Below are 14,146 nucleotides of genomic sequence, written 5' to 3' on the forward strand. Positions count from 1 at the left end.
TAGCACAGGAATTTGCTGCTTTGTAGCTTCACACACTTCAGGTTTTCATCCACAGACTCAAAAGTTAGAACTGTTAAAAAAGCGAATAAGCACAGCCTTAAACAAACTTTAATCCGCTCGACAAGGCTACAAACCGAGAATGGTACGACTTCAAATCTTCTAGTGACTACGCTGGGACAGAGTCACGTAACACTTGGCCTGTTCCAGGTATTCAGATAGTCGGGCGCGGGCGAAAACATGAGGAGGGAAAAATGGAAACAAGAAATATCGGCTATACTGACAAGTAAAGGTGTAATCTGTCTCTCACGTTATACAAGGAAATAAAGTCAAGTTAGTGATCCTTATTTTATTACGCCTCTTTTTACCTTTACAGTTTAAAATGACGTTTTCCAATACATTTTTCTGATAGTTCCTGAACTATTGAGTATAACTTGTCTAGTCCCCTTCATTGGTACAGTTTAAAAACCTCTCAGAGACACACGCTTCACTTGATACAAAGTGCCAGATATTTCTCAAAAATCTTTCGGACGTATCTTCATCTCGGATTTCTTCACCCTGTTTCTCCAGTGGTTCCAGGAGATTCTTCTACCATTCAGGTCGGACAGGAGACAAAAGTTGTACCACCAGGCGCCTTTATTACCCAAGGCACAGTTTCCACCACCGTACTTGTCATTATCACGATCCTTGGTGGAAAATGACATACCACGATGATAACCAAGGGAATCACCAGCGGTTCCTGCAAAAATTTAGAGAAAAAAAAAACACAAAATAAAGGCTCTATTTTCGGTGGTTTTTTGGAAAGTTGATTCACGTACTTCCACTTCGTCTAAGTAATATCCACTAGAACTATTACAGACTGGACGAAACAGAAATTGAAAACAAACGGCACAGACATTCTTTAGAAAAGCCAAGAGTAAATGAGAAAGGTAGAAAATAGGCTTCATTCCTTTTTTGCCTCTAAAATACTCCACGAATTCCCAGGGGAGGGGTCTTGTACTTGCTGAATAATCAATGAAATACCCTTAATTTCTGAACTCTCAAGACGTGGGCCAATCCTTTTAAAACTTTTTTATATGATCTAATATGACATTACAAATAAGGTCAATTGTTGTTATAAAAATCAACTGATAACTTCCACATTCCAATTTTCTTTCTTTCTTTTTTCTTTTGTCATTGTATTTGGCAATTAGCAACATTTTTCGCCAACTGATTCTTTTTCAATCTTGCATAAACTTACCTGAATAATTTCCCAAATTCAGTTGGTATTTCGCTGTCTCGTTTGTCACAGAAAATGAGCTGTACTCGGCAAATACAGTTTTTCCACGAATGTCTTCCAAGACAACAAGGAGTTTATAACCACCACTTACAGTCAGCCGATTTATCTTGTCCAAACCGAGCCAGAACTCACCGTTCAGATTGCCAAAACCGCGTTTGTAATCATCCCAAGCGCGGAAGAAATCAACAGAGCCATCTCGCCTCTTCTGAAACACTGTCCAACCTCCACCGGCAGTTTTCTGATCACAGAACACTTCAAATTCGCCCAGATCATCAGGACAAATTTTATTCACTCCACTGATCTTGGCACCGGACTTGTAGACTTCAGCGCAGTTCTTGTAAACTGAAAACAAAATGATCACTCGATGCGGTAATAATTAGTTTTTGGCTAATATTTCTAGGTGGGTTCTTCGCGTTAAGTTGTTAATCCAAAATAAGAGTTGGCAAACTTAAGAAAAAAAATGTGACACAAAAGCTGAGCTGCAGGAGCCCATCAAATGGGCTTCTGCTGATCATGCGCTGTTAATGCATCATTTAGAGGTCTTTAGACTCAGTTTCAAACATTTGAATTAGCCCTCCCTCTGTTTTGGATTGTGCTTGGATCTAATAAACGAACATCTACTTGACCCATAAAACTTGTTTTAAGAACTCATTAGTAAAATAAGAAAAGTATATCCATCGCATTTTTCGGCGAAGGGTTTTGAGGGCATTTTAGTAGACATTGATGACAATGAGGATCCACTTGCTCATTTGTAGTACTTAACAAATGGCTGAGAAAAAGCCAAGAAAACGGTTGTGGTTTAGTGATTTTTTTGTAAGCATAGCTATGAACTAGGTATGTGAAAGGGTTACCATTTTTCAATAGAGGGTATACGAAAGCTCGTAAGAAAACAAAGTTACTTGAAGCTCAAAATTAAAATCAGTATTGATAGCAAACGTTTTTCAAAGCAAAATGTTTCACCAGACAATGTTTTTCTTTTCGAAACTTTACATATAATATCCAGGAGACGTATTTGTCCGACACAAGCGGTTATTTTGTCACCTACCAGCAATTCATTGAGCAATTTCATCGCTACCATTTCCGCGCTTTGTAGTAACAATGACACCTCAAGTCAAAATTACATCTAACGATAATAAAACGTTTACATAACGTTCTCCATCAAAACTCTAACGGACCTCTGAGGAAACATAGGCTTTCTTCAACGGGTTCAAAATGGTCACGTCTGTTGGTTGTAATTGGTTTATTTCGATCCATATTGCTGATTTCGTTTGGTAGTAATTAGACTATGATTGAAAACTAACTTTCTCGGAATGTACAGTGGAACCCCGTTAATACGGCCCGTTGGGCCAAAAAAGAATTGGCCGTATTAACGAGGGTTTTTTTTTTTTTTTTACAAGAAAATGTATGGCGGTTTTTGTCAGGCAGCCAAAAAAAAGTGGCCCTAAGGTGGCCCTAAGGTGGCCGTAAGGCGGGGTTCCACTGTATTGTTATTTCCCTGTCATCCGATTGGTCAACTTTGTCTAGGTAGCCAGGGTTGTAGTAGTCGCACAGTTATAGTAAAAGGATAAGCCCCGTCAACTGCTCCGTTTTAAGAAACAGCTGTACCATAAAAAGGATTGTATTTTAATTATCACATCACTGTTTACCTAATTTTTCACAGTTTTCTCCATGGTAGCAAGCCGGACAAACACAAACGTATTTCTTCTCAGTATATCCCATGTAGCACGTCCCGTTGTTAACGCAAGGTTTCCTGGCGCAACGATTCTGATTGAGAGAAAACACATTGTACATAAGGCCCTCTGATCTTCGTTCTTGTAAGAACTACAACTATTTTAATAGTCGTTCACTTCTGACCTTTAACAAGTGCCTTGGCATATTTATTTTTTAATTTTTCCGATCTATGCCCAAGGTGCTGGAGACTTGGGGCGCTTTTCATTCAGCCCAAAATTCCGGAAATTTCGGTTAAAGCATCAAATGGAACGGACCATTTCGGTTTGGTCCGACCGGAATATTTAGGACCGGCTTTGAAGGTGGCCCACTTTGACCGGTCCGGTTATCTCGGTCGGTCGGACCGAAACGACCCTTTCTATGTGACAAAATTGTTGTCCCCAGTACCAACCTTTTTTTATCCTGCTTACAAGAATAATAACCAAACGCGCGGTGGCTTGGGTCGGGTCTGTGCAACCGGAACGTACCGTTCCATTGGGCACGTGGAACTTCCGAAATTTCAAACCTGAATTTTTGTTGAATGGAAAGCGCGCTTGTTGTACAGGGTTTCCTGTTTCTCACTGCTTTCCTGCTCGTGGCGACCGACTACGAAGCGGACCATTTCAAGATAAATCCTCTGGTACCTAGGGTGTCCAATCTGTTGACACTTGGAATGAACTCTTTCTGTTCAAATTGCTGACTCATATGCCTACTCAATTCCGCAGTCAGTAGACCCCCGGGGCAAATCCCGTATGTAAATAAAGGGGATGAGGGATGCAGATTGGTCTCACTTAAGGTAGATTTTCACTGCTGCGTAATTAAATTTTAGGCACCTAAATAAAAATAGGGACATTGTATACAGGGCGCACATAACTGACATAAACGTGAAAGGTGGATCTCCCTCAACTTTGACGTTTACGTTCGGCCTTTCATACATTGTTTCTATTTTATTTACCTGCGTACCCACGCAAAAATTACGCGACAGTGGAAATCCACGATCCCTAAGGTGTTCAGGACGGAAAACCAATATTGTTTTGCGCTACGATAAGACGAATCGAGCACCGACACAAAGCGTTGAATATCATATTTGATGACAACAATCACTAAATGTTCCTATAGATTGCCCAAACCCAAGCCCAAACTCTTGGGGACTAAATTCTAATTTTCCGACAAGTACCCCTAACTTATTAATAGTTTTAATGAAAGTCGTTCCCTTGGGAAGCGAGCGTAGAAAGAGGTTGGCCTGGAAAGACGTTTAAAAGGCGCCTGTTCATTCACATTTGATCATGCGTGGCTAGACGAGATGCTGGATCCACAAAGATCTCCACTGTGGCTCCCCAGGACAGTAAGTAGCAGCCTCTTTAGGGCATCGAATGTGATTTTCAAAGCTTTGAAAATTGGGGAGGCACGTTTTGCAACCATACAGAAGAACGCCTGCGGAGGGCGTAAGGGGGGTACAAATACGGCAAAACCGCTCAGAAATACGTATAAACACCGCACAGAATAACATAAGAAAACTGCAAACCGCATTAAAATTACGGTAGCCGAAAAGTTCTGAATACCTCAAACCGCTTGGTTTTGTACTACCGCAATACCGCAACTTAAAAAAAAATTCCCGCAAAACCGCACCAAAAATGGGGCAAAACCGCATCACCGCAAACCCTTAGTTTTTAACAGGCGTAGTTATATGTCCAAAGTTATGGATTGCACGCCGTGCTGACAGAAGGCCGAAACCGATCAGTACAAAACTGCTCTTACAGTTTTTATCTGTTTGAGCTGAAACGGTCTTTCAAAATCATCAATTTCTTTCGCGATCAGTTGAAAGTTAAATTTTGCTGTCAATCTTGTGACGTCATTTTCCCACCAAAAACTGAAATTCAAAATTCTATAACTATGGATACCTAAAGAATTTCAATTTCAACAATCATGCAAAGTTTCAGCTCAAACGGATAAAAATTGTAAGAGCAGTTTTGTACTGATCGATTTCGGCCTCCTGTCAGCCCGGCGTGTGTGAGTACCAGATCTTTTCGAGGCTCTAGAATGCAGACTATGCGAGAGTCATCAGACGTTTGAAGTCGTTGATGTTACTAGCTACCATCGATTCTAAACAGCGGAAGTCGAAGGACTATCTGACTGCACTGGTTCCCTGGACAGGTTAAGGTCATGTAATCTTTTTGCCGTTGTTGATAAGAAGTTCCACACTGGCCGCTGATTCCACAGCTAGGGACATCGGCACCTGAGCTCTTACGATCAGGGAAGATTCTAAAAGTCGGATGTCGCTGGCAAAGTCTGTCATCTACGTACTGCTGGGTGCTTGATTGACCTTTTAGGGTCGGTCAATAGGCCTCTATTAGAATTGTTAACCGTGGCCTAGCACATATTACATAGTCTTAGACGATAATGAAGAGAAATGGACGTCCCCTTGAAGAACGACACCGGTGGTTACTTCAAATCCTTCTGGCATATGGCCATCAACTAATACTCGTCACTTTTAAAATTGTCTTACAAGACTGATTGTACTGACGATGGAAATGCCATAACGGTGAAGTATGCCAAACATAGACTCTGTTGATGGAGCAGTAAGAGGCCTTCAGAAAGCCAATAATGGTAACTTTTTTGCTTGGAAGCCTTCGATAATAGGCCTTAGAGTATGAATCTGTACTGTGCACCTGTGCCCATGTCTTAAACAGGCTTGGTTGCGCCAAGCTGAAGAATTTCTTACATTTATCAAGCAGATCTTGATGACTGCTTGGGTCACTACCGTCCCTCTTTTTGACCTGTCTCTTTTTATTAGACAGGCTGTGAGTGATTCTCCAGGCCTTATTCGTCTCTCCCTTTTCGTCTGCTGCTAGAGCTGAACATCTAGATACTTGGCCTGATTAGCCAGGTAAAATACAACCTTCAACCTCTTCCTGGGGGCGGCCCTGTTAAGGAGAGGGTGCTTGATCTTGGCGTCATTTCGGACTTTCCTCAGGTCTTCTGTTTCTTTGGAGACCCAGTTTGCTAAGCCATTTGAGACACACTTCCCAACCGCCTCTTCCACTATGCTACTTGTTATACTTTCCAATTGACTGTACCTGATATTGAGTGCCTCATAAGTGGGAGGGAGGCGAAGTGATTCCGAAGTCTTAGCTGAAATTCTGTTTTCAGTACAGGAAGCGCGAGTCTCTTGAAACTAATTTTTTTGCGATTTACAGGTTTACCATTAATACTTCCAAGACCCACTTTAAGAGTGGCACGTAGGATGCGGTGGTTGGAGTCAATTAACTCTACACTTTGTAATCTCTACAGTTTCTTAGTGAGTTAGGCCACCTACCACTGATGACCAGGATATGGTCAACTTTGACACGAGAGCCCAAAGGGTGGGGAAACCTGGATTGAGCATGTCGTAGGTTGGTTGCAAGGCAAAAGTTAAGACTTCTCTCTCCGTCGTTGTTTGTGGTGTCTTATAGAAGGTGGGGACTCGCTACTCTTGCATAAGCAACTTTCATCATCCAGATTCATGGAACTAAAGGTCCGTGCAACTCCATGACAATCCCACCCGAAAGTGTACCGCACACTTAGCAGATTGGGTCGCTCTAGCTCTAGAGTGTTATTTTTTTATCTTTGACATAAAAATATACTGAAATACAATGAAAACAAACTAGACATACTATGATACGGATGTCATACCTTTGTGCCTCTGTAGTTCCAGTCACGTCTTGGTTTGAGATCTTCCGGATGCTGCAAGTGATCTGAGTTACTGAGCTCACAGGCCATTTTGTTGTCAATGGGGGGACCAATATTATAGGAGAAACACTCCCTGGCTAGCGTGCATTGATCTTGGCAGTCTTGGTTGAGTTCCACGGAGACATTTAAAAACACATGCCCTTCAAGGTAAAATCCGTTATCTGGTGTCAGAAATGTGACGTATCGGTTGTTACGAGCGCATTGACCTTAGAAAGAAATTAAAAAAGTTAATCAGTTAAATTGTTGCGGCTGGGTTCCTTGTTTTCTTGTTTCCCGTCCTTTTACATCACGCGATGAGTTTTTTTGCTGTTGTACAGAGTTACTCGATATATCACTTGGAGCGATTCACACGAAGTAACGACGTTTTTAACGCTTGACAAAGTATATATCCTTGTTTGTACGGATTGCTTGGTCTTGTCCGACGTACATATATCCCTGGTTGTACGGATTGATTTGTTTCGTCCAAATAAACGCCAGTTTACAAGTGGATTTGCACCTTACATAACTGTTTAGTGGTAGTTGAATGCTTGATAGTGAAATTAGCCTGAATAGGAGGTGTTTGAAGGGAAAGAGAAAAGTGAAATTAGGGCACACGATAGTGCTCACATCTCTTCACGCCGTCCCCACGATCTGAACGCCTGGAACAGCTAAACACATGAGTGCACAAAGGGTTTTGAGCGAGCAGGCTGGGAAACACCCCTTTTGGCATCTGCTGCGGTTTCGATCTTGTCAAGGTGCTATTTGAGGATGACCTATATTCCAATTATCGTGGTAATGATTTCTACCAGTCGGCCGATTGATACCTAGTTCATTTTAACCAACCGTGCTTCTTACACTAAGTATGTGAGTAAAAAACGGGTCAGAATAATAGAGTCCCTTCTCTTCTTTCTAGCGCGTTTCCGTCACTCTTTTCCGCGTCTTCATTTTGCAACGAAGAGCGCTATATTGATAAACACTTACTGCATGGGAGCGGCGAGCTAAGTTGAAATTTCTCAAACAGACTCGCAGAATTTTCAGAAACCCGAAACCATCAGATGGTAGTCACTGAGTTGTTAAATAAGCGTACTGATTACTAAGGGACTGTTCATTATTTATCGCCGGGGGAGGGGAGGCGGAGGATTTGGGGCTAAACAAGGTGAAATTTAGCTGGTCCTCCCCTTTAATGTTACTCCACTGAAATGTTACTTCACTGAAGTGATTCCCCCTAATGTTATTTCTGACGAATGAGCCCGCGAAGAAGACAGAAATAAATATTTTGACGACACGAGATACAACAGGGCCTGGGTACTAGGCCGGGTGCACCATGGGTAGCCATATCGGAGGTATATAAGGCTGCGTATATCACATGTACGTCATCTAGGCTTACGAACCACCCTCTCTTTGGTTTTCTTTATTTTTGTTTTATTTATTTTTAGGAGCAACATATTCTCGATGACATTGTAAAGTCCCGTAGGAAGGGCTTTGAGCTTGAGCCTTGGTTCCTACCCAGATTTCCTGCCTGCATTTTTTCCCTTCGGGGTTTTTTTGGGCAGGTTTTTTCTGGCCTCCGTCTGACCGCATTTACTTCAGTTTGTAAGCGGTAGCTCAGCTCTGCTAGTTTTCAGTTTTTTCCCGTTTCTTATTTTATGTACTTGTACAGTTATCTCAGTTTTGCACCTTCTCCTTTACTTGATATATTTAGTTTCTATGTATGTCTAGGTCAGCTGTCCCGGAACCGCTCTTTAGGAGGCGACATAAGTCTGGTTTGATGCAGTTAGGTTGCAGGCAATGTTACAGACTTCTAGCCAGGGTCGTTATCCATTTGTTTACTTTCAATGTCCTGCCCTAGCCTTTTATTGCAGCCTTACTGGTTATTGGGCTACGTGCCTTGCTGGGTACATTAGTGGAGATAATTCCCAGTTTTCCTGGCACTCAGCCTCTGTGCTCCTGAAGTGTTCCTGTTCCCAGTTATCCGTTGATCAGAGTTTTATTAAATTTCCCCAGCCTAACTGGCAGCCTAACTGGCACTAAGCCTGCGTGCTTCTTTGGGGGACTCAGGTCGAGATCGACCAGTTGTAGCAGATCTCTCTTTTGCTTAGCCTCTGTGCTCCTACCGTGTTCCCTGTGCCAGTTATGCGTTGTCAGAGTTTTATTAATTAGTTTCCCCAGCCTAACTGGCACTAAGCCTGCGTGCTTATTTGGGGGGATTTAGGTCGAGATCGACCAGTTATAGCAGTTTTTTTTTTTGCTTAGCCTCTGTGCTCCTACCGTGTTCCCTGTGCCAGCTATATGTTGTCAGAGTTTTATTAATTAGTTTCCCCAGAATAACTGGCAGCCTAACTGGCACTAAGCCTGCGTGCTTAACTGGGTGATTCAGGTCAAGAGCGACCATTTGTAGCACGAGTTTTCTCTTTTTGTGAAAGCTAGTTTACGAGTGTTGTACATTAGGTATTCACCAGTAATCACCTATTATTGTATTTACATAAGTACTTTGTAGGGTTGGTTCTCGCCAAGCCGTCCCAAAATAAACTTATTTGCCATTACGTTTTGTCTGTTGATGTTGTGTAGTGGAGTCAAAATATCCCATTTGCTGACTTTCGCGACCCCCCGCCCCCCCCCCCCCCATGTCTTCATTTTCCAAGCAAATTTTAGTGGTCTCCCCTCTGAATCCTTCAGTTTGCAGTGATCTCCGCTTTTGGGTTCTAAGTTACGACTGATCCCCTCTTTTGTTCTCCTAAAAATCAAGTGACCCCCCTAAAAATACCCCCCCCCCCCCTAGGCGATAAATAATTACCGGTCTCTAATTTTATTGACTTCTCTGGCCATCCCTATTAAAGCCTCGCACAAAAAGCCTAAAGTTTTCCGTGATGCCGAATTTATGATTAGAAGGCTAACTTTCCTTTTTTTCTACTGCGCTGCGGAAATACGCACTTTTTTTCAACACCAGTAATTAGTGCTATTGAGGTTGGAGAAACCGTCCTGTTAATAAGCTACCCCTTTGAAAGTAAATCGTTAATGAAAAAAGTTGTAAATGATCAGAAAGCCATAGAAAAAATAATATGCATCTACAGAATAGAGCCAATGGTGCAGTTTTTGCAACTTAAAAGCCCCATAAAACAAATCACCTGCGGCACAAAAAGGTAGAGATATTGACACATAATAATGGCCCAAAATTAACATGCCATTGTATTCTTTGTATGTTTCCTCCCTCAAGACGCAGCTTAAATAGAGATATACGGCATTCCTTCCCCAAATTGTTTTATTGTGTCTTCAACAAAATTTTAACTTCGTTAAAGCAGATTACTTTTCCGCAAGCCAAATTCCTCAATATCGCAAAAGTTTTGCGAGGTGCGGAATTTATGATTAGAAAGCTAACTTTCCTTTTTCTCTACTGCGCTGCGGAAATATGCACCTTTTTCTCAACACCAGTAATTAGTGCTATTGAGGTTGGAAAAAGCAGTCTTATATATGAGCCACCCTTTTGAAAGTGAATCGTTTAATGAAGAGAAATTGTAAAAGATCAGAAAGGAATAGAAAAAAAAAATATATGCACCTACTGGTGCAGTTTCTGCAACTGAAAAGCCACATAAAAAATCACCTGCGGCACAAAAAGGTAGAAATATTGCCACATAAGAATGACTCAATATAAACAATGACTGATATGTAAATCTTTTGTATACAGGGACTTGGTGGTAACGTTCAATTGTATTCTTTGTTTTCTCCCTCAAGACGCAGCTTAAATAGAGATATACGGGATTCCTTCCCCAATTTGTTTTATTGTGTCTTCATCAAAATTTTAGCTTTATTAAACCAGATCACTTTTCCGTAAGCCAAACGTAATTCCCAAAAGCGTTTGTTAAAAATTGGGCGTTAATTAGATTTGGAGCATTTCAGCACTGGTTGATGCAAAGTGAGATTTTTTCGTATTGTTGGCTCGCCTTTTTTCGAGCAATGATATATAGGAACCTCTTCAAAAGATTTGAGGACGGTGACTGGCCGGTAAAAATTAACGTACGATTAGCCCCATAAAAAAATCGCCTGCAGCACAAAAAGGTAGAAATTTTGACACATAAGAATGACCAAATATAAACAACGTCTGATATGTAAATCTTCGAGACAGGAACTTGGTGGTAATGTTCCATTGTATTATTTCTATGTTTTCTCCCTCAGGACGCAGCTTCCTTCTCCAATTTATTTTACTACGTAGTCAAAACAATTTTAACTTCATTAAACCAGATCACTTTTCCGTAAGCCAAACGTAGTTCCACGGAGAGATTTAAAAGCACGTGCCCCTCAAGGTAAAATCCGTTATCTGGTGATGGAAATGTGACGTATCGGTTGTTACGAGCGCATTGACCTTAGAAAGAAATTCAAAAATTAATCAGTCAAATGTTTAGTGGTAGTTGAATGTTTGATAGTGAAATTAGCCTGAATAGGAGGTGTTTGAAGGGAAAGAGAAAAGTGAAATTAGGGCACACGATAGTGCTCACATCTCTTCACGCCGTCCCCACGATCTGACCGCCTGGAACAGCTAAACACACGAGTGCACAAAGGGTTTTGAGTGAGTAGGCTGGGAAACGCCCCTTTTGGCCAAATGTTTCATCTGCTGCGGGTTCGATCTTGTTAAATTGCTATTTGAGGATGGCCTATATTCCAGAGGATTTAGGGCTACACAAGGTGAAATTTAGCCGGTCGCCCCTTTTAATGTTACTCCACTGAAATGTTACTTAAAACATTTGATGACTTTCGCGATCCCCCCACCCATGTCTTCATTTTCCAAGCAAATTTTAGTGGTTCCCCCTCTGATTCCTTCAGTTTCCAGTGATCCCCCCTTTTGGGTTCTCAGTTACGACTGATCCCCTCTTTTGTTCTCCTAAAAATCAAGTGATCCCCCCCCCAAAATCCCCCCCATTAGGCGATAAATAATGACCGGTCCCTAATTTTATTGACTTCTCTCTGGCTATCCCTATTTAAGCCTCGCACAAATGCAAAAAGCCTAAAGTTTTGCGCGGTGCCGAATTTATGATTAGAAAGCTAACTTTCCTTTTTCTCTACTGCGCTGCGGAAATACGCACGTTTTTTCAACACCAGTAATTAGTGCTATTGAGGTTGGAGAAACCGTCTTGTTAATAAGCTACCCTTTTGAAAGTAAATCGTTAATGAAAAAAGTTGTAAATGATTAGAAAGCCATAGAAAAAAAATATGCATCTACAGAATAGAGCACACTGGTGCAGTTTTTGCAACTTAAAAGCCCCACAAAAAATCACCTGCAGCACAAAAAGGTAGAGATATTGACACATGAAATGGCCAAATATTAACACGCCATTGTATTCTTTGTATGTTTTCTCCCTCAAGACGCAGCTTAAATAGAGATACAGCTGTACACGGGATTCCTTCCCCAAATTGTTTTATTGTGTCTTCTATAAAATTTTAACTTCGTTAAACCAGATTATTTTTCCGTAAGCCCAATTCCTCAATGCGTTTGTTAAAAATAGGACGTTAGTTAGATTTAGAGAATTTCAGCACTGGTTGATGCAAAGTGAGATTTTTCCATATTGTGGGTTCGCCTTTTTTCGAGCAATGATATGTAAGAACGTCTTCCAGATTCGAGGACGGTGACTGGCCGGTAAAAACGTTGCTTAAAATATGAATGCACGATCTTCACCTACTTTGTCAAATGTGCTCAAACGCTCCGGGACGTGTTTTGCTGTGAACCTAGTTATGCAACTTCAAAAAAAGGCAAAATAACATTTCTGATGTACTTAGCTTATTAACGTGCTCCATAAAGCGTGAAATTATAGGCATTTTACGTTCTAGCCATGCAGGACGGCAAAAAAAATGTACATAAAAAAGTGATGTGCAGGCAAGGTTGTCGTTTTGCTTATTAAACCTATTGCTTTTCTGATCGCATTACTCGTTGCCGTCGCCGTGGTCGGATCTCAGGATACGCATTGATATTTTCCTTTGCTGACGTCGTGTCTATTTTACATAGGAGTCGGCCGCGGAAAAATACCTACAATTGGTGGCTTTAAAATTACATGAAATTAGCCAGAACTCTTGAGAGAGAAGTGACTACAAGTGAAAGGAAAAATCCTCAGTTCCAGTGTAAATTAGGAAAACTAGTTGAAAGCTCCTAAGGTACTTTATTAAGAGTCATCAAAAATGAAAATGTTGGTTAGAACACACATCATTTATATCCTCGATCCCAGAAGTATAAAGCTTTAATTGTACTTTCCCTGACTAAAGGGGAGCTGCATCTTTTACCTCCGGCATCGTGATTTGAAAGGTGTATTTATAACTCTTATTATAAGCCAGCTACGTTAAGTCAGAGAAATACTCCAACGTCGCTTTAATTAAGTGCTGCACGGGGTACTTAACACTAGTTGTTGAGGCCACACCTTGACAAAAAATACGGATCGCTTTGTGAATAACTTTTAACGAACACTTCACCAGCTGACTTCACTATGCCTTCTTTCAGGCAGTAAATTTAGTATAACAAACTGAATATTTGTAAGTAAGCTTAATTCCGCAAAAGGTGCTATAAATACGCTAACTAAGTCTCTTGATCTGTTTCTCTAATCGAGTATTTAAACCTCCGCAAAACAATGTCTACTGCATGCAACCTTTCCGAAAAAAAAGGCGGTTTCGGGGGTGATTTAGCAATAATCTTGCTTTTGCCTTAGCTTGTAGTTGGTCGTTGTAAGCAGTATTACATAAAATGAATCACAATGAAAAGTCTGCCAGACGCGCCTTCCAGAAAACATTTATCTTAAAGAAAGAGAGCTCTTATTTTGTCTACCTGTGTATTTTTTTTTACCTTCAAGTGCAGTTACAATGCAGTTTAGCCAGGCTCCCCAAACAACAAAACCTAGCACCAGTGCTTGCACAAAGAAACAGCAACCTACAGCTGCCATACTGAAGGGCAAGGAAAGAATAACTCCCGACCAGAACTTTGCTTAGTACTAGAGATGAAAATACATTCGACCGACTTTAGTTGACGTCTTTATTCTTGAATAATAATTAGTGTTTACTTAGTTAAAAGTTCTTGTAAATCAGGTTCAAGTTTCTATCATTGTATGTTACAGATGACTGCAAAGCTCTTTTTTTTCGTTTCCCTTTTTAATATCATTTCACAGTTTCATACGTCCTCTGATGCAGATTCATACGCTACAATTAATCATTGAAGCTAGGAGCTTCATCTGTCCTTCTTGGGGATTAATTAAAATAGACTCAATAGATTTAAAAACACGTGCCCCTCCAAGTAAAATCCGTTAACTGGCGTTAGAAATGTGACGTATCGGTTGTTACGAGAGGGATTAAAATAGACTCAAGATTTTTTTTTTCACCTCATTTATTATTATTACCACTCTTTCCTTTTCTGTTTTTTTTTGTAGTATCTGCTCGTGCCTCTTGTTGAACGTTTGACGAGGAACTTTGGTGGGAGGTCAGTCATTT

At 40.9% G+C, this 14,146-nt stretch overlaps 1 protein-coding gene across 2 annotated transcripts; it reads right to left on the reverse strand.

The window, feature by feature from the left end:
• Positions 1–349: 349 nt before the first annotated feature.
• On the reverse strand, positions 350–13,679 carry LOC140942666 (fibrinogen-like protein 1). 2 transcript variants are annotated; one of them, XM_073391614.1, is made up of 5 exons: positions 13,509–13,679; positions 6,656–6,852; positions 2,923–3,040; positions 1,238–1,618; positions 350–736 (listed from the first exon to the last, which is right to left on the reverse strand). In XM_073391614.1, exons 1-5 carry the CDS (start codon positions 13,603–13,605, stop codon positions 513–515), a joined length of 1,017 nt encoding a protein of 338 aa, XP_073247715.1. In that variant the 5' UTR covers positions 13,606–13,679; the 3' UTR covers positions 350–512. The 2 variants fall into 2 exon arrangements, with proteins under 2 accessions (XP_073247715.1, XP_073247714.1); XM_073391613.1 differs by having other exon boundaries at positions 6,656–6,918.
• Between the last annotated feature and the right edge of the window lie 467 nt (positions 13,680–14,146).

Source organism: Porites lutea, chromosome 7 (genome assembly GCF_958299795.1).
Source record: "Porites lutea chromosome 7, jaPorLute2.1, whole genome shotgun sequence".
Lineage (NCBI taxonomy): Eukaryota > Metazoa > Cnidaria > Anthozoa > Scleractinia > Poritidae > Porites > Porites lutea.